The sequence below is a fragment of the Thermobia domestica genome, chromosome 2 (assembly GCF_964235325.1).
Source record: "Thermobia domestica chromosome 2, izTheDome1.hap1.1, whole genome shotgun sequence".
In the NCBI taxonomy this organism is placed as follows: Eukaryota; Metazoa; Arthropoda; class Insecta; order Zygentoma; family Lepismatidae; genus Thermobia; species Thermobia domestica.
Window position 1 is genome coordinate 20,361,464 of NC_137455.1, and position 21,073 is coordinate 20,382,536.

At 34.9% G+C, this 21,073-nt stretch overlaps 1 protein-coding gene across 2 annotated transcripts in view; it reads right to left on the reverse strand.

Moving 5' to 3' along the window:
* Positions 1–21,073, reverse strand: part of LOC145671174 (sodium-dependent neutral amino acid transporter B(0)AT3) — a 235,153-nt gene that overhangs the window by 26,251 nt on the left and 187,829 nt on the right. For both annotated transcript variants that reach the window (XR_014128460.1, XM_081740020.1), the window contains exons 5-8: positions 12,481–12,722; positions 5,817–5,970; positions 4,685–4,886; positions 1,973–2,132 (exon numbers count right to left, since the gene is read on the reverse strand). Coding sequence is in view for 1 of the 2 variants with exons in the window: in XM_081740020.1 (XP_081596146.1) it covers positions 1,973–2,132; positions 4,685–4,886; positions 5,817–5,970; positions 12,481–12,722 (758 nt within the window). In the remaining variant the exon portion in view is untranslated. The remainder of the gene's footprint in view (positions 1–1,972; positions 2,133–4,684; positions 4,887–5,816; positions 5,971–12,480; positions 12,723–21,073) is intronic.

Consider the following 21,073-nt stretch of genomic DNA (forward strand, 5'->3'; position numbering starts at 1 on the left):
AGATTCACGTCTCGTCAACATAGACGATTTTCCTTAACAAGTCCAGTTTTCCTTCCAGACATTCCATTGTGTCACTGCATATGTACTTTTGGAAATTCTTCTGCTCCTGTGTGAGACGTTTTGGTATCATTTTACCGCAAACTTTGCACATGTAAAAATAATCATGCAGAATTGCGCGGACAGACTCTTTATCGATGCCCACTATGTCTGCTATCATTCAAATACTGAGCCTGCAATCTTTCCTGAAAATGTCAGTCACTTTTGCCACATTTTCTTCTGTTGTTGCTGTGACAGGACGACCCGGTTTTTCATCGTTATCAACATTGTCGTGTCCCTTGCTGAAGCATTTGTGCCACTCAAACACTTGCGTACGTAACATCGTATTATCACCATACCATCCTGCAACAGTTTCATAAACTCACTCGATGATTTCTTTGATTTCACAAGGAATTTCAAGTTAATGCGCTGCTCAATTTTCACATTTGCCATTCTTCTTCAACACGATTGCACACTTCACACTTCAATCGCTGCTCACAGAGTAAACCCGACTAAGAGCGGCAACTTATTTATATCATTCTCTTCTCGAAGGTTCAAGGTTGCCCTGCGCTCCCCACTGCTCCACGTTTGTTATTGACAGAGTTGCTAGTCCCGTTAGTTTTTACTCAAGCCTCGTGTATATATAATGTACAACATTCATGGAAATTCAAGACAATTTGGATATATATCTGAACAAAACTTGTATTTTAACATCATTAAATAAAACACACTGAAAAATAATTGTAACAATCATATTGTAAATGTCCAACGTGAAGTAGAAGCTGGGAGTTCAACTTCCGACACATAACAATATGAGAAACTTTCTAAACGTTTACAAGTAAAACCGCGTAAATTATATCTGTTATCTCCAGTGACAAGAACTGCTCTCGGCATTCTGTACTAACACGTAACAACTCATAACAGAAGAGCTTCAGCAGTATGTTGATCTTAGGAGACGAGACAATCTTTCATCTTTTGGAACACGTAAATTACTATAACATCCGCACATAGGGTTAGAAAACTTCCTTCCGTGTTACAGTCGAACTCCCCGAAACACGCAAAAAATCAATGTGCGCCATGTTTCACAGATAGGTTTATGTCCCCTTTCTATTTGTTGAGACAGCAGTCACTGGAATGTGATGTTTAGATATATTACAGTTTCGTCTCAACAGGCAGCAGACTTCATGCTATAGTTAAGGCAGTACACCACTATACTTCTACAATGATACTCAGTGCCATGTGTACCTAAACAATTGTTATTTCGTTGTATTGTCCGTGTCTCGGTATATGACAAGGCCACTATAGTTACCACATTTATCACTCATGTAACTCCTTTTCGTGATTTTGTGAAGAACAAAATCACAATACCACCCTTACTTCAGAACCTTCGGGATCTGCGACACAACATCACAGTTGCCATTATCGCTCCTGATCTGCTGGGACCGGGTGTAAGCTGAACTGGATTATAAAACAGTAGGGTGGCTAACAGTGAGAACACTAAATATTTGTGAGATGTGTAAACATAATTCGGAGAATGTATTTTCATTTTATAATAATTCAAACACATGTCTATGTTTCGCTCTGAAAATACAACCACTTGTAACCTTTCGAGGACTTTGTAATTACAGGTACTTGCTTTCGATCAGAAATACAGGTACGTAGTACAGAGAAAAATGTAACCATTTTTAAAGTTAACATGACGTACGTAAATAATAGTATACAGACAATTTAAAAACAATGTTTTAAAATAGTATTTGATGGAAAAGTTTTGTTTTGACTTCTCGAAAAGAAATCCTGGATAAATCTTTCCTATCATTCATGAAAACTCACACAATTCACTCCGTGCTTCTGAAAACAGAATGTGAAACCTTAACATTATTTTTATTTATTATTTTCTTTTCTTATATATATATATATAAAGCTACAATTAACTTACTTTTTGTGTCCATAAACGTACATCACAGCCACAGATTCCAAGAGAGCAACAAATACGAGTCCCATTGTTCCAGCGAAAGAGTCGAATAATTTTAACCAATATTCACCCGCTCCTGATGCAAACAGCAATCCCACGAAGAAACAAATAATACACACAGTACCTGAAGCAAGAAAAGTTAATTATGGAAATCAAGAGATTTGAAAGCTTGTCTTTCAAAGTTTCTAATGAACTAGTTACACTACATATATGTTCCACTGAGACAGTACATGTATGAGAAATATAAAATGAAAAAAAAATATTTATTAAAAAATTACTGAAAATTATTTCAATACAGGTAAACAGCCATATGTGACGAAAATACTTTTTTTAAAAAACTCAAGTCTACGTAACTAAACACAAGTAACAACCAGAACAAACTATAAAAGAATTAATTTTTCTTATTAACTTCTACAGGCTTTGTGCTAATTGTTCTATGTACTTTATTATTATACTCATTAAATAATTCTTCTAATATATCTATCCATTTATAATTTTCTTGAGTACTCAATATTTTCCACATGTTTTGTTTGTAAAGGTTCTGTTAAAACCTTCTACCATATGTTGTTTTATGAAAATATACGCTCAAAATTGAAAAATTCGCAAAATATTATCTCTCTATGACTTACAGTTCCCAAGATATGGCTCCTTACATCTCACGAAATTCGAACTATTTTGGACAATCTCTCGGGAACGGTGGCCAGTTGGCCAGTGACCACTGGTTACCATTTGGTACCAAAATGGTCACCATCCTCTTAGGTATTGATCAACACCAATATGATTTCTCTATGATTTATGGTTTCCGAGATATGGCTCCTTAAATCTCCCGAAATCGAAACTATTTTTGGTCAATATCTCGGTAACGGTAAGTCATAGAGAGATTATATTGGTGTTGATCAATACTTAAGAGGATGGTTAACATTTTGGTACCTCTAGTAGTTGGTGGCTACTGGTAAACATTTTCGTACCAACCAGTGGCCAGTAGGATAGTGACCACAGTTACTATTTGGTACAAGAATGTTCACCATCCTCTTAGGTATTGATCAACACAAATATCATCTCTTTATAACTTATGATTCCCGAGATATGGCTCCTTAAATCTCCCGAAATCGGAATTATTTTTGCTAATATCTCGGGAACGGTAAGAGTGACGCAAAAAATTTCATCACTTTCTCAGATACCTTTTTATGCTCTATCGAATAGAGGGCTCAAAATTTAAAAAATCGCAAATAACAGACAGATAGACACACAGACATAGAGAATTCATTAACGAACTTTTTAAGTTCGTTGAAAATAGCTTTTCTAACTGTTGCTATACACAGAGTAGAATATCATCTTGTTACTGAGACCAGGAAATAAGCCAATGGCCTGGGAATCAAAGAATTCCGCTACTATGTAATCTTAGGGAGAAAAACTCCGAGAAGAAGAGCGGAAAGACACTGTAGAGGTAAGAAAGGAGAGAAAGGAAAAGGGTGATGTTCGAGAATAATAACTCTCTCGTAATATTCATTTTCATACCAAGTTGTTTAACTTTGAAGGACAGTATAGCATAATATCGGTTTAGAAGGTGAATTTACGGGCTTAGTTAAGAGAACTTTAGTTTTCCGGTATGAGTTAGTGTTATCCAACTCCTTTAAATACACAAACAGAGAGATGTAATAAGGTTTCGGAGTCTCTTTAGTAATTATTACTTTATTAAAAGACCTGGACAAATTGATTGATTTATTAATTATTGGTTATGATTCATTTCCTTGTCCATTTGCATAGTTGAAATTCTATAATCAAATAAACGTTATTTCATATGAGTAGTCTGAAACCAGAGTGAACTAAGTACAGTTTTGTGATGTGGGAAATTAGCGTTTATGGAAATAGTTTTTCCTTTTTCTCTCGAGATGCTGCCATTGGAAGAAGGACTTTACGTGACTGTTGCGTCAGTTTCTATACTTAGTTCGTTGTAGAATAAAGATGGGAGTGGAATACGCGTAACTCTGCGACACCACATCACATTCCTTTACAGAGCTGGCTTCAGAGTTGTCAGATTCAAATTTGGTAGGGTGTGGATGCCTCATACATTCCGAAAACGTATCCTAAATTGTGACTCGTTTGAGCTATGTACAAATTTAATTTAATTTTTAAAATTATTTGAACAGAAAATAACTCCATGACTAATTTCTGCATTATTATTGGATTTAATTAAACTCTTTGTTACCATAATGTAATGTGAGTTAATGTATTTTAAATATTGCAATAGCCCTGAAGTTGGTTGTTTATTTTTTGTATTAGCTATATTGCCTTTAATTCTAGGAGATGTGTTTCATTGTTAGGTCCTTATAGAGTTTCCTTACAGCAGCATGAAACTTGATAAACTCCACTGGTTTATACTGCCTGTAAAATAACTTTTATGTTCCGTATTTAGTATTTCTCTAAATTTTTGTCTGGCTTCACGGCTTCTCATATTTATTCGTACAAACGAAAATTTGGAAGTCTAAAAGTAAATAAAGATAAAAATGTCTGATCTATCTTGATTTTTTTCTTTTTGTTTTATCCATACTGAAACTTTTGTTAACTACAGTTGAATCTGAAATTAGCAACTCACTTTCTTCATTTTCACACATTCGATTTCGGCGATCAAGACATACTGTTAGAGGCATTCAGACTATACACATGTCAACTAACCTGTGAGATATTCCTTTCGGAATTTCTTGAAAATCTCCATGTCAAAAATTGTACACAGCATTCCCTCCAGAATTCCAATCTGTGATCCAAGGCCCAAAGCAAGCAGCATCAGAAAGAAGATAACAGCCCAGAAAGGTGCTCCAGGCAGTTCAACAATTGCTTGAGTGAACACAATAAATGCCAATCCAGTGCCTTCGGCAGCCTGAAAGTTAAAATACCAATTGAAAGTTGATCTTAGTTCAGATTAAAAATCCACTTAACTGTAAAGTAACATGTAACTACGTATGCAATTTGATAAATCCAATATTACTGAATTGAATACGGATTATGGTCCACATGTTATAACGAATTTTTGTGAGAAAATATGACAATATGGAACAAGAATAATGATATATTGTTTATAATAATAATAATAATTATTATTATTATTATTATTATTATTGGAACACCGTAGTCCAGTAGTTAGAGCGTTTGACATGTCCGCGTGGTCCCGGGTTCGATTCCCGGCCGGTGCTTCCCAATTTTCGGCGTCCACCCAGCGTCGTGAGCCAAACTGAGGAGTCACGTGAAAATGAAATGAAATGAAATTTTTGAGTTTTACGTCCCACGGTTATGCCGGTTAGGCTAAAGGAGACGGTGATGATGAGTAATGAATGAAATGGTGGAATGAAGAAAGTGGGAGGAAACGGCAGAACCCCGAGAAAACCCACGCACACGGTGTTTGTCCACCACAAAGTTAACTTGACGGGAGCAGGGTTTGAACCGGAGATCCCTAGCACCAGAGGTGAACGCTCTACCACTGAGCCACCGCGGCCCCTACTCACGTGAAAATAACACGTGACGGCTACTGGGTCTAGAAAGCTCCTGAAGCGCCTGTTAAGGACGGGGTGTCGCAGTGCGTTGATCACATACTAGCCGCTAGGCTGGACGTAGTTCAGCCGGTCGCTAGCAGATGGCGCTGGAGCAGTCTTAGGCTCACAAATGGGCCGTTACGCCAAATGGTTTTATATATATATATATATATATATATATATATATATATATATATATATATATATATATATATATATATATATATATATATATACATTCTGCATGCTTACACAACTTATGTCAATAAAACAATAATTACCTGATTTAGTTGTTCCTCAAGATCACACTTTTGCATATTCCAGTCATCAAATGATGTATTAGGAAGAAACCTGACAACTGAGTCATATATATCTTCAGGTTCTCTCGTATCGTTAGGACTTAACGCTCCATGATGTATCAACCTCTGAACATCGCTACAAAAAAATAAATAAATAAATAAATAAATAAATAAATAAATAAAAATAAATATATAATTAAAAATGATGAACATATCTGTTCATGTGTTCACACAAGAACAATGCAATTAAATTAGGTAATCGTGACCACTGTGTAGTGTACAAGCTTATTTAGTTTTTTTTTTTTTTTTTTTTTTTTTAAGCGTATAGTTATACTAGAATAACAATAATGTACAACAGTTTCTCATAAATTAGGATCAGGAGGAAATGTCACTATCTAACGTCAAAACTTATCCCATCAGATGTACGAGGAGCAGTCAAAAAGTTCCCGAAATTTCGTCGTAACTATTTATTACCACAAAATAGGCACACACTCACTTAATCGCCTTCAAAATAGGCTTTTTGAGAGCATACACACATTTGTTCCACCGCTCCTGCCATTGCTGAAAACAACGCACAAAGTCCTGTTTTGGTATGTTCCGAAGTAGAGCCGTTGCGGTAGTTTGTATGTCTTTTATAGTGGCAAAATGGTTACCTTTGAGGTCCATTTCGATCTTGGGGAATAGCCAGAAATCCTCAGGAAACATCCAAACCAACGCAACGGATGAACTTCGGAACATATCAAAACAGGACTTTGAGCGTTGTTTTCAACCAAGGATGTTGTAATGAAGCTAAAAAAAAACAAAAAAAAAAACAACCGAGCATCGTCTGAGCCGGCACGTCTGATTGCCTACTCTCGTTTCCGCCATGATTGTTAGCTCAAAACATTGCGATCTTAGTGGCGCGGAGTGGGTAGAGTAGCTGTGGCAAAGCTGTGACGTATGGATTCACGATTTTGTTGTATAGGCAGATCCTCTATTTTATAACATCCTTGTTTTCAACAATGGCAGGAGCGGTGGAAGGAGAGTGTGTATGTTCTCAAAGAGCCTATTTTGAAGGCGATTAAGTGAGTGTGTGCCTATATTGTGGTAATAAATAGCTACAACGAAATTTTGGGAACATTTTTACTACCCCTCGTATTTTACGGGATGGACAAGTAGAGAATTTCTTACATCATGTCTTTTGCTTAGCAAAAGGTTCTTCTGTAGATGCACAGAAGAAGAGGTGACAAGTGTATCCAAATCGTACGCTGAGTTTGGGTTTTATGGATATTTTAAGCTATAAGCATTTTTTATTTACTCGTTGCAGCATCTCATCGTATCAATTAACTCTTTAATTGACAAGCATTGAGAAATTCCCATAAAAATGTTTTGGTTTATTTTTATAGTTGTTAAACGTAACTTTTAAAGTATTTTTTTTGTATTTTGAACACAAACATAGCATGTTTATTTCCAAGCAACATTGCTCTATTAATGATAAAACGTACAATGTCCTTCCGGTAGGACATAACGTCCTAAAAGTCCTACCATGTTTATCTATAAATTAGAATATTTTGTGTACTTCAGCAGGACAGAAAGTTCTCCTGGTGGAAAGAGCATGAACTCTAGTGTTAGCGCAGAAAAGAACCTTTTTGGTACGACTGGCAGGACGGCGACTTTGTACAAAAGTCCTTCCGAAAGAGCCTTCCGGCAGGACATAACGTCCTGAAAGTTCTACTATGTTTATCTATAAATTAGAGTACTTTGTGTACTTCAGCAGGACAGAAAGTTCTCCTGGTGGAAAGAGCATGAACTCTAGTGTTAGCGCAGAAAAGAACCTTTTTGGTACGACTGGCAGGACGGCGACTTTGTACAAAAGTCATTCCGAAAGAGCCTTCCGGCAGGACATAACGTCCTGAAAGTTCTACTATGTTTATCTATAAATTAGAGTACTTTGTGTACTTCAGCAGGACAGAAAAGTTCTCCTGGTGGAAAGAGCATGAACTCTAGTGTTAGCGAGCTCCTTCGTGGCTAAGCGGTTAGCGCACGCGCCTTTGGCGTGGGAGACCCGGGTTCGATTCCCGGCGGGAGCTCATGTGGTTCGGATTCCACGTTAATCAGTAGGTCCACGTCTCATATAGCCTCGCTGCTGAAAGGGACGCTAAACTAAAATCAACTCAACTCAACTCTAGTGTTAGCGCAGAAAAGAACCTTTTTGGTACGACTGGCAGGACGGCGACTTTGTACAAAAGTCCTTCCGAAAGAGCCTTCCGGCAGGACATAACGTCCTGAAAGTTCTACTATGTTTATCTATAAATTAGAGTACTTTGTGTACTTCAGCAGGACAGAAAGTTCTCCTGGTGGAAAGAGCATGAACTCTAGTGTTAGCGCAGAAAAAAAACCTTTTTGGTACGACTGGCAGGACGGCGACTTTGTACAAAAGTCCTTCCGAAAGAGCCTTCCGGCAGGACATAACGTCCTGAAAGTTCTACTATGTTTATCTATAAATTAGAGTACTTTGTGTACTTCAGCAGGACAGAAAGTTCTCCTGGTGGAAAGAGCATGAACTCTAGTGTTAGCGCAGAAAAAAATCATGTTGGTATGACTGGCAGGACGGCGGAAGGACGTAGGCTTGTACGTTCTATCATTAAAATAACCAATCGTGTGTTGTCGGTGAGCAGCACTGCCTGTAATATGGGTAACAGGCAGTTTGGTAACAACGCACCACTTGTGCCAAAGTTGTGCGAATATTTCTCAGGAGTAATTAGCAGCAATTTTGTTGAAATATCTTCCTACACACCGATAGGCTTCCGCACTACTGAATGTTACTATCCCCTGTTGACGAAGATAACTATCTAAACAAGTGATATGTGAATCACGTATATGAATATTGTATAAAAGCAATAATGGTATTTTTTTTAAATAATTATTGAAATTATCATTTCTGCTTATAACGCAATAAAACGCGATGTTGCTTGTAAGCAACAGAGATAAATAAAGGGTTAATAGAAGTGTAATTTGCCCAATTTTTAAACTCGAAAACAGATTGCAAATACAACAACAATTTCACTGATTTGATTGGGTTTTACTAATCTGTTACCATTTTTTCGTATTTAAAATTATTAAATATTTTAATAAGCCCATGTTTGTAAGGTCTTAATGTATTAATTGTTTCAAGGAACAACAGATGTTCTTGCTTATTAATAGTAGTCGATCAAAGGTTCACATATCTATAGTTTTGATTGACCTAGAATTTTGACGGAATAAATTGAGGTGTTGATAGAAATTCCAAAGAAGATATGACTTACACTCTAGAAACGAATATAATGTAGATAAGACACCTTAGAAGCCCTAGGGAGGTGGAAAATGGGTGAAATGTAAAAAACAATCAGCAACAACAGATATTAGTGTCGAATTCACAGTTTTTGGATCGCTGAGATGAATAGTGGCACTCTCGATACCGTTTAAGCCCAAGTTCATTACCCAGGCATAAGGGTAAGAAGAGATAAAAAAATGAAATGTCTCAAATGACCGACATTAGCGAAAGTTGTCTTTGATCTCGGTGAGAAAGAGATGCCTCTCTGCATATCATACGTTGCTTTGTTCCTAGTCCGAAGGCTTGGAGACATATCATTCCAACCTATGTTTCTTTTTTTAAAAGGATCCCATCCATACACTCTAAATGTTTAAACGTCGTGAGAGGTTCTACAACACACTCACAAATAATGCTGAGCGGTTACGTCTCCAGACTCGACGTTATCAGAAAGTGAATCATCAGATTTTGACCTAATAACGGAAAGCACAATACCAATTTCACGTCAACTGACAGAGGAGAGAGTATTTGTAATTCGAAGTCTCCAGTCTCCAGAAGTCTCCAGAACTACAATTACATGATATCAACTTGACTGTGAGTTCAAATTCGTGAATGAAAAGATGAAGACATTGTTGCGTGACTGGATTCCGCAACAACAGTCTGTTCAATTAGAAAATTCTCCTGGGCACATTGAAGTCGTGATTTCTTTTCATTTGCACGAATTTATACCTGTTAGTACATTAATTGAGTACCAGTGGTTGACTGTTATGTTAACATGTTATAAGCGACAGCATCAGTCAACCTTCATACTTTACATTTGTGTGTATACGCTTCCCAGAGTTACCTGGTTAACGAAGTTTGGGACTGTCAAAACTTGGACGGAATATTTAATTGCAGTAGTGTACGCAAAAGTTCGTTAATGTGGAGTTCAAGCCCCCAAGTTCATATAATTTTATGCGTTTGTATACATATCCCAATACGGTAAATGCTTATGTTTGCATAATATCTTGCTCAAAGGGAGGACTCTGAAACCCCCTTGCGTACAACACTACTTCACTCTGATGTCATACTCCATCCACACTGTGAAGACAGGACACAAAGTCACCTGTGACAAAAGTACGAATACAATAAGCTGCATTCATTAAAGGAAAAGTCAAGATCATTCTACAAGGGAAAAGATTGTGATCGATTTTCCGTAATTTCTTTAGGAATTGTTATCGAAAGAGAATAGGGCAACTCTGCCTATTTTTTAAGCTCATTTTCAATAATGATAACACACCATGACAACGTTACAATTCTGATTGTGGTTCTTTTGTGATGTTCTCACCATAGCCTCAGAACCTGCCTATTTACAAAAGTGCGGTCATGTTTGAAGACATCTTTGAGTTCGTACTTTGTTAGCTTACGAAATAATATTTGTAAATATTTTCCCGATACGTCAGCTTAAGGGATTGATTCTCATTAAGTAACGTTCCTATTATCACACAGATATCCTTCAATGAAAAAATATTTTTTCATATAACTTCTTGGAAATCTATAACATACGTAATAAATTTTCATCTCGTTGCCTAATTGTTCTTAAGATTTTTTCCCCCTGGGCTTCTCAAGTTCCTGTTCCACTTCCCTGTCATCATGCTCAGAAATTGTGTAATTAAATGAATGAGTTATGAGCATACTGGCACGGACTTTCGTCATGAAATTGCAGTCGAGTCTCAGCCGATGGAACACGTTCCGGTATAGTACTGAGCACGCAAAGTAACGTTTGAAGTAAATTATCTGTTCAGGACATAGTATTTCATATTGTTGTTCTTACGAGATGCATACAAGTAAACAGTTAATTCAAATAATATCTAACTTCAGTTTGGTAACAACGCACCACTTGTGCCAAAGTTGTAAAACTTCCTAATCATCTTTAGCACATGTCTTGGCAATTCCACTAAATGTAGGTTGGAATTTGGCACGAATAATAATCAAGTTGGCAAGTAACTTTATAGATCATTTTATGAAGTTCGAAGGTATTTTCAGCTCTGAACAGATATATTTGATCCTCACGGTTAATTTTGGATAAAATGATAATTGACTCGTAATACCTACTCGTATCGAAGTAGGTATTATCAAAATCAACTACCTTATTCCGTTAGCTTCAATGTACAAAAGAATGAGCCAGTTAAATATTAAGTGGGTTTCGTCTCACATTGTGAAACTACGGTAGAGTGGGTTTCGTTTCTCGTTGTGAAATTACGGTAGAGTGGGTTTCGTTTCACATTGTGAAATTACGGTCGATTGGGTTTTGTTTCACATTATGAAACTACGGTCGACTGGATTTCGTTTTTCATTCTGAAATTACGGTAGAGTGAGTTTCGTTTCACGTTGTGAAATTACGGTCGAGTGGGTTTCGTATCCCATTGTGAAATTACGGTAGAGTGGGTTTCGTTTCACATTGTGAAATTACGGTCCGGTGGGTTTCGTTTCACATTGTGAAAAGTACGGTAGAGTGGGTTTCGTCTCCCATTGTGAAATTACAGTAAAGTGGGTTTCGTTTCACATTGTGAAACTACGGTAGAGTGAGTTTCATTTTCCATTGTGACATTACGGTCGAGTGGGTTTCGTTTCACATTATGAAACTATGTTAAAGTGTCAAACTACGTGAACTCAATACTCAAACTGGTCGTAGTAGATCTAAACTTCCAGTTATAATAAGAGAATAAGGTCAGAAACGAAAGTTTCTGAGCGATGAGTCCATATCAAAAAGCCATTCTTGTTACGTCTTACCCTTTTTTGCTACATTAAGACTAAGATTCAAATCTGAAGTGGGTTTCTACAATTATCGGTTGCACTAGAAAAATAAAATCGGGGATGGTAACTTAATCTACTGCAGAAAGCTACTTCCGCTATTTTTTACCGTTTCTGTTCTACGGAAATCCATATAAAACCGGAGGTAGTAATAAAATTCTGCCACTTCGGTTTTAATAGAGAGAAAAGCAGGTGAAAACGGTATCTTTTCTTGGGACGCTAAATCGATTTTAAAAAAATAATTGTCATTTACCTATTACCGATTTTGTTCTGTGACAATCGACGTTAAAACTGGAAATAGTTAATTTCTACCAGTTCCGGTTTGAATAGAGAGTTAGCGGGCGAGACGGACCTATTTCGCGATGCTGAATTGATTAAAAAAAAAAAACTGCTTTCCTATGTTTCCTACCTTTTCTTTTATTCTGATACCTATCGAAAGACAAAGAGACGTACTTTTTTTTTTTTTTTTTTAACTTACAGTAGGTGCATACACAGTATTTACTACTGAAAAATACATTTATAATGATTTCTCTAAATAAGAACATAGTTAAAACTTATACTTACTGGAGTAGACATTTATCAAAATTAGCCATAGCCTTGAATCCAAGAACAGCAAATATGACTAGACTAGCGTATATGGCTGTAACAGCGTTCGTGATTGACACCAAGATGACATCCCTAACACAGTTGTTGTTGGGCGGATTATAACTGCCAAAAGCAATCAATGATCCAAAAGCCAAACCAAACGAATAAAATACTTGTGTGGCTGCATCCAACCAAACTGTTGGATCCATTAATTTATGAATCTGCAAGATAAATCAAAGAAAGATAACTATTAGTTCTAGTATTCATCTTGGAAATATCAAATTCATGCGCACATAAATACTAACGCTTCCAGAAATTATTGGCGAAACTTTATTATGCCCATTCTAGTTCATAAAATAGTACCGTTACTAAGCTGTGAGCAATCTTAATCATTTTTTAGCTTTTAAAATATACAAAATAGCACGAAACATGAGCTTCATAAAGTTTCGTCAAATTATTATTATGTTTTTTTATTTTTTTGGTTAATTTAATTTAATTTTTTAACCAAAAGAAAATTATTTCTAAAGGCAGAAGATGAAGTGTATATATATACAAAAAAAGCAAATATTAAGGCTATCTTAAGATATGAGGAGAAATGTAATTAAAAAAAAAAAATAACATTAAAATACACGTTTCTTCCATCATTCGCAATAAATATTAAGCGGTAATAAAATAACTGAGGATTATTCCTTATTATGAACATATGCGTTAAGTTTTGTCAACAATTGAAGATCCTCAAGGAAGAAGCTGGCCAGAAGCTGTAAAACAAACAAACAAACAACAAAAAAAAAAAAAAACCTGGAATTGTTAATAATTTAGTCCTTACAACTGAGTTGAGTTCTGGAAAGGAGAAAAAAGCTGAAAGAAATATATTCGAGTTATTTGTATTAATATGCTTTCGATTTCAACAATTTTATAGCGAATAGGTATTTTCTGTAACATCACTTACGTCAGAAACCCAAAATAATAAGGGGCCAATACGGTTTGCCATAAGAACCAGACTGTATCACGTGATCAGGTCAAAAGTCACGTTGCGTGCTAAATCGAGTCTGAAGATTCCAAATCCAGATGTGAGATATTTCAAGCACATAATCTCCGCGTTGGATGCCCTGGGTAATTCGCAGAAGATACATATACTTTATCATTATTATTGATTTTACTCAAACAACTTGACTTTTCACAATGTTCTATCCATATTTACCAGACGTGTTATACATCGTTTTTAAACTCTTCATTATGTCTTTGCAATAAGCTTTCAGTTTGCCATCTCTTTGTTATAGTTTTTGAGATATGTGGAATTCATTTTTTTTTCACTGATTTTCCATTGACTTTAACGATCATGTTTCGTGCTTTTTACTATGTTCAATACATTTTAGTACAAGTTCTTTCTTGAATGTAGAATCTACATCGTCTTTTCTACATTTGAGCTAAATTTCAACCATCTCCCTCTATTGGTTTTTGAGATAATTGGAGGAATTATTTGTTTTTCATTGATTTTTCCATTGGCATCAATGTTAATGTTTCGTGCATTTTTTGACTATGTTCCATCCATTTTAAGAAAATTTGCTTTTGGAATATAGAATCTACGTAGTTGAATTTCAGCCAATTCCCTCTTTTGGTTTGTGAGATAGGTGGAGAAATTATTTGTTTTTCATTGATTTACCATTGACATTAATGTTAATGTTTTTGCATTTTGACTATGTTCCATACATTTTAGGACAATTTGTTTTTGGAATATAGAATCTACATCGTCTCTTCTAAATTTGAGCTGAATTTTAGCCATCTCTCTTGTTTGGTTTTTGAGATAATTGGAGGAATTATTTGTTTTTCATTGATTTTCCATTCACATCAATGTTAAATGTTTTGTGCATTTTTTGACTATGTTCCATCCATTTTAGGACAATTTGCTTTTGGAATATAGAATCTAAGTAGCTGAATTTCAGCAATTTCCTCTTTTAGCTTTTGACATGATTGGAGGAATTATTTGTTTTTCATTGATTTTCCATTCACATCAATGTTAAATGTTTTGTGCATTTTTTGACTATGTTCCATCCATTTTAGGACAATTTGCTTTTGGAATATAGAATCTACGTAGCTGAATTTCAGCTAATTCCCTCTTTTGGTTTTTCAGATAAGTGGAGAAATTATTTGTTTTTCATTGATTTTCCATTCACATCAATGTTAAATGTTTTTGCTTTCTGACTATGTTCCATACATTTTAGGACAATTTGATTTTGGAATATAAAATCTACATAGTCCTTCTACATTTGAGCTGAATTTTAGCCATCTGTCTCTTTCGGTTTTTGAGATAAGTGGAGAAATTATTTGTTTTTCATTGATTTTTCATTTACATTGATGTTAATGTTTCGTGCATTTTTTGACTATGTTCCATCCATTTTAAGACAATTTGCTTTTGGAATATAGAATCTACGTAGCTGAATTTCAGCTAATTCCCTCTTTTGGTTTTTCAGATAAGTGGAGAAATTATTTGTTTTTCATTGATTTACCATTGACATTAATGTTAATGTTTTTGCATTTTGACTATGTTCCATACATTTTAGGACAATTTGTTTTTGGAATATAGAATCTACATCGTCTCTTCTAAATTTGAGCTGAATTTTAGCCATCTCTCTTGTTTGGTTTTTGAGATAATTGGAGAAATTATTTGTTTTTCATTGATTTTCCATTCACATCAATGTTAAATGTTTTGTGCATTTTTTGACTATGTTCCATCCATTTTAGGACAATTTGCTTTTGGAATATAGAATCTAAGTAGCTGAATTTCAGCAATTTCCTCTTTTAGCTTTTGACATGATTGGAGGAATTATTTGTTTTTCATTGATTTTCCATTCACATCAATGTTAAATGTTTTGTGCATTTTTTGACTATGTTCCATCCATTTTAGGACAATTTGCTTTTGGAATATAGAATCTACGTAGCTGAATTTCAGCTAATTCCCTCTTTTGGTTTTTCAGATAAGTGGAGAAATTATTTGTTTTTCATTGATTTTCCATTCACATCAATGTTAAATGTTTTTGCTTTCTGACTATGTTCCATACATTTTAGGACAATTTGATTTTGGAATATAAAATCTACATAGTCCTTCTACATTTGAGCTGAATTTTAGCCATCTGTCTCTTTCGGTTTTTGAGATAAGTGGAGAAATTATTTGTTTTTCATTGATTTTTCATTTACATTGATGTTAATGTTTCGTGCATTTTTTGACTATGTTCCATCCATTTTAAGACAATTTGCTTTTGGAATATAGAATCTACGTAGCTGAATTTCAGCTAATTCCCTCTTTTGGTTTTTCAGATAAGTGGAGAAATTATTTGTTTTTCATTGATTTTCCATTCACATCAATGTTAAATGTTTTTGCTTTTTGACTATGTTCCATACATTTTAGGACAATTTGATTTTGGAATATAAAATCTACATAGTCCTTCTATATTTGAGCTGAATTTTAGCCATCTGTCTCTTTTGGTTTTTGAGATAAGTGGAGAAATTATTTGTTTTTCATTGATTTTTCATTTACATTGATGTTAATGTTTCGTGCATTTTTTGACTATGTTCCTTCCATCCATTTTAGGACAATTTGCTTTTGGAATATAGAATCTACGTAGCTGAATTTCAGCCAATTCCCTCTTTTGGTTTCTGAGATAACTGGAGGAATTATTTGTTTTTCATTGACTTTTCATTGACATTAATGTCAATGTTTCGTGCATTTTTTGACTATGTTCCATCCATTTTAAGACAATTTGCTTTTGGAATGTTGAATCTACGTAGCTGAATTTCAGCCAATTCCCTCTTTTGGTTTTTGAGATTAGTGTAGAAATTGTTTGTGTTTCACTGATTTTCCATTGACATTAATGTTAATGTTTTTGCTTTTTGACTATGTTCCATACATTTTAAGACAATTTGTTTTTAGAATATGGAATCTACATAGTCTCTTCTACATTGCAGCTGAATTTCAGTCATCTCCCACTTTTGGTTTTTGATATAAGTGGATGTATTATTATTTTTTTTATTATTTTTTTTTTATTTTTTTATTTTTATTTTATTTATTTATTATTTTTTTTTTTGCATTGATTTTCCATTGAGATTTTAAGACAATTTGATTTTGGAAAATAAAATCTACATAGTCCTTCTACATTTGAGCTGAATTTTAGACATTTCCCTCTTTTGGTTTTTGAGATAAGTGGAGAAATTGTTTGTTTTCATTGATTTTCCATTGGCATCAATGTTAATGTTTCGTGCATCTTTTGACTATGTTCCATCCATTTTAGGACAATTTGCTTTTGGAATATAGAATCTACGTAGCTGAATTTCAGCTAATTCCCTCTTTTGGTTTTTCAGATAAGTGGAGAAATTATTTGTTTTTCATTGATTTTCCATTCACATCAATGTTAAATGTTTTTGCTTTTTGACTATGTTCCATACATTTTAGGACAATTTGATTTTGGAATATAAAATCTACATAGTCCTTCTATATTTGAGCTGAATTTTAGCCATATGTCTCTTTTGGTTTTTGAGATAAGTGGAGAAATTATTTGTTTTTCATTGATTTTTCATTTACATTGATGTTAATGTTTCGTGCATTTTTTGACTATGTTCCTTCCATCCATTTTAGGACAATTTGCTTTTGGAATATAGAATCTACGTAGCTGAATTTCAGCCAATTCCCTCTTTTGGTTTCTGAGATAACTGGAGGAATTATTTGTTTTTCATTGACTTTTCATTGACATTAATGTCAATGTTTCGTGCATTTTTTGACTATGTTCCATCCATTTTAAGACAATTTGCTTTTGGAATGTTGAATCTACGTAGCTGAATTTCAGCCAATTCCCTCTTTTGGTTTTTGAGATTAGTGTAGAAATTGTTTGTGTTTCACTGATTTTCCATTGACATTAATGTTAATGTTTTTGCTTTTTGACTATGTTCCATACATTTTAAGACAATTTGTTTTTAGAATATGGAATCTACATAGTCTCTTCTACATTGCAGCTGAATTTCAGTCATCTCCCACTTTTGGTTTTTGATATAAGTGGATGTATTATTATTTTTTTTTTATTTTTTTTATTTTTTTTTATTTTATTTATTTATTATTATTATTATTTTTTTTTGCATTGATTTTCCATTGAGATTTTAAGACAATTTGATTTTGGAAAATAAAATCTACATAGTCCTTCTACATTTGAGCTGAATTTTAGACATTTCCCTCTTTTGGTTTTTGAGATAAGTGGAGAAATTGTTTGTTTTCATTGATTTTCCATTGGCATCAATGTTAATGTTTCGTGCATCTTTTGACTATGTTCCATCCATTTTAGGACAATTTGCTTTTGGAATATAGACTCTACATAATTTCTTGTACATTTGAGCTGAATTGCAGCCATCTCCCCCAAAGTCTATTCACATCATTGCATCCGGATAGGTCCTTTGACATATTTATGTTTAATTATTTGAAGTTACAATGTGTTTTAGTTGTTATTTCATTTGAAAATACTATTGAATCAAGAAACGATATGACTTTTAGCTCTTGGAGGGTATGAGGAGTGAAGGCAGAACAAGTTAATGAGAAATAAACAAAAGACGACTATGCTTTCACTGTACTAATATTTTCGCTCAACTGTTAGATCTCACTTTCCTAATACGGTTAATAATAATGCGCGCTGTTAGATTAATATAATTTCCTGTAGAAATCTTAATAAATCTAATTTTCTTTTTAGGTTGTTATTTGTCATTTCTTCTAAAATTATGTACTTTTATAGTTTATTATTTCCTCGCCTTCTATATTCAAGAATAATGAAGTGCTTAATGTTCTATTGTCAAATATATATATAATGTTCATCCATGTATTTGTCTGCTTACATTTACGGTAATTACTTCTTGAAAATGAACATGTATCAAGATCAGATAAAATCGTTGATATCAAAGTTTCTGGCATTGAAACTGAAATGAAATCTTTGAGTTTTACGTCTCACGGTTATGCTATGTGGGCTAAAGGAGACGGTGATGATGAGAAATGAATGAAATGGTGGAATGAAGAGAGTGAGAGGAAATGGAAGAACCCCGAAAAAACTCGCACACACGGTGTTTGTCCACCAGAAAGCCCACTTGGTGCGAGCTGGGATCGAACCAGGGATCCTAAGCACCAAATGTGAACGCTCTACCACTGAGTAACTGCGGCCCCATTTCTGATATTGACTACTAATAATCCTGCATCTGGGTTTTAAAATAAGCGAAAGGGTTCTAATAATGAATATTTGTTCATAGTGAACTGTTGCTGATTTAAATAATACTGTTCATGAAAAACTTAAGAAATCAACCGATTTTTCTTTGCACATACAGATAATGTAAAGAGAAACTGATTAATTATTCTACTTATTATATAATGCCTAATCCAACTTTTGCAGAAGTTTGTTAATATACATACTGGAATGCCCAAGCAGAACAGGGGATTGTACAATCCAAGTGCTTTGGCTGACTGAGCACTAATATTAACTCTGGAAGAGTGGGGCTAGTCAGGGAACGGTCTAAATTTATAATGATTAATGCACCAATAAACCGGAGACCCGAGTTTCGAGCCAGTCGTACATTTTTCACTCTGTGAAGTTTCACAGAACTATTCATATTTACCAACTAGAACGCTTTTCTCTCATTTTGTTTTGTTTTGTTTTGTTTTGTTTTGTTTAACGTCCAATGGTTATGACATTTAGGCTAAAAACACAGGTGATTATTGAAAGTGAATGAAGATTAAATTAAGTTTATTGTGCTCTCCCACCAGGAATTGAACCCGGGACCACGTGCACCAAAGGAACACGCGCTAGCCATTAGGTTATCGGGAAGGGCTATATACAAAAAAAGTTTCATTATAATAGAAGATTACTAAAAATAACGCTAAAATAATTTGAATATTCCTTTTCTAACGGTTAGTCCTTGATACTCGAATATAATTATTGTACTCAAAAGCTAACTCACTCTTCGAATAAGTGTATATTTAATGAAATGCAAAGAGCAAAGAAAAATATGTATCTGGACCGAAAATAAAACAAAGAGTTCACGGGTTACCATGCCAATACACTAACCACTACGCCACTCATACGTTCTCGAGATTAGATTAGCCACACGTTTTATTATTATTATTAGTGGTAGTAGTAGTAATAATAGTCGTATTAGTAGTAGTAGCAGTAGCAGTAGCAGTCAAGGGCGCCGATTTTTCTGTAAATTTGGGGGGGGGGGCATTCAGATGCAGAAGGCATATATATGAGGATTTTAAGACGAATTGCATTCAAATTATGCCAAATATTGTATATTCATAAATACAATAGGAGGCCCACATGAGCTTTGGGAAGGCCCGGGCCCCCCGGCCCCCAGGATCGTCGCCCTTGGTAGCAGTAGGTAGTTGTTGTTGTTGTGTTCTGTCATTTAAATCATATACAGTGTACCATAACTTACTGTATTTGAATAACCTAATGTTTATATTTGAAAACTTACAATGATTGAATTATATACAGGGTAACCCGGGAGGAAATCTCATCCCTTTGAGAGGTCATAGAGGAGATAATTCTAAGGAAAAAAGAAACTTATGACCATGTGTCCTATTCTCAACGATATGAGAGCTACAGGTTGTTAACCATTTTTGACTTCAAGTTGAATTATAATGCTTATTGTTCATCCCCCACAGTACTCTTACAATGGCAGAGTTGAATAGTGATGAAATGGGACATGTGCCAGTAGTGCCTTTGGAAGGGAAATTATTCAGAGAAATCCTCGATGCCAGTGTTACCATCCAATTCCCTTCAATAAGTGATGAAATGGGACATGTGCCAGTGGTGCCTTTGGAAGGGAAATTATTCAGAGAAATCCTCGATGCCAGTGTTACCATCCAATTCCCTTCAATAAGTGATGAAATGGGACATGTGCCAGTGGTGCCTTTGGAAGGGAAATTATTCAGAGAAATCCTCGATGCCAGTGTTACCATCCAATTACCTTCAATAAGTGATGAAATGGGACATGTGCTAGTGGTTCCTTTGGAAGGGAAATTATTCAGAGAAATCCTCGGTGCCAGTGTTACCATCCAATTACCTTTAATAAGTGATGAAATGGGACATGTGCTAGTGGTTCCTTTGGAAGGGAAATTATTCAGAGAAATCCTCGATGCCAGTGTTACCATCCAATTCCCTTCAATAAGTGATGAAATGGGACATGTGCCAGTGGTGCCTTTGGAAGGGAAATTATTCAGAGAAATCCTCGATGCCAGTGTTACCATCCAATTCCCTTCAATAAGTGATGAAATGGGACATGTGCCAGTGGTGCCTTTGGAAGGGAAATTATTCAGAGAAATCCTCGATGCCAGTGTTACCATCCAATTCCGTTCAATAAGTGATGAAATGGGACATGTGCCAGTGGTGCCTTTGGAAGGGAAATTATTCAGAGAAGTCCTCGATGCCAGTGTTACCATCCAATTCCCTTCAATAATCTTGAAAAGGGAAATTTATAAAGTTCGCCATTCAACTTCTGTACATACGAGAAACGGAGAGGGAAAAAAAATATTTCTAACACCAAATCCATT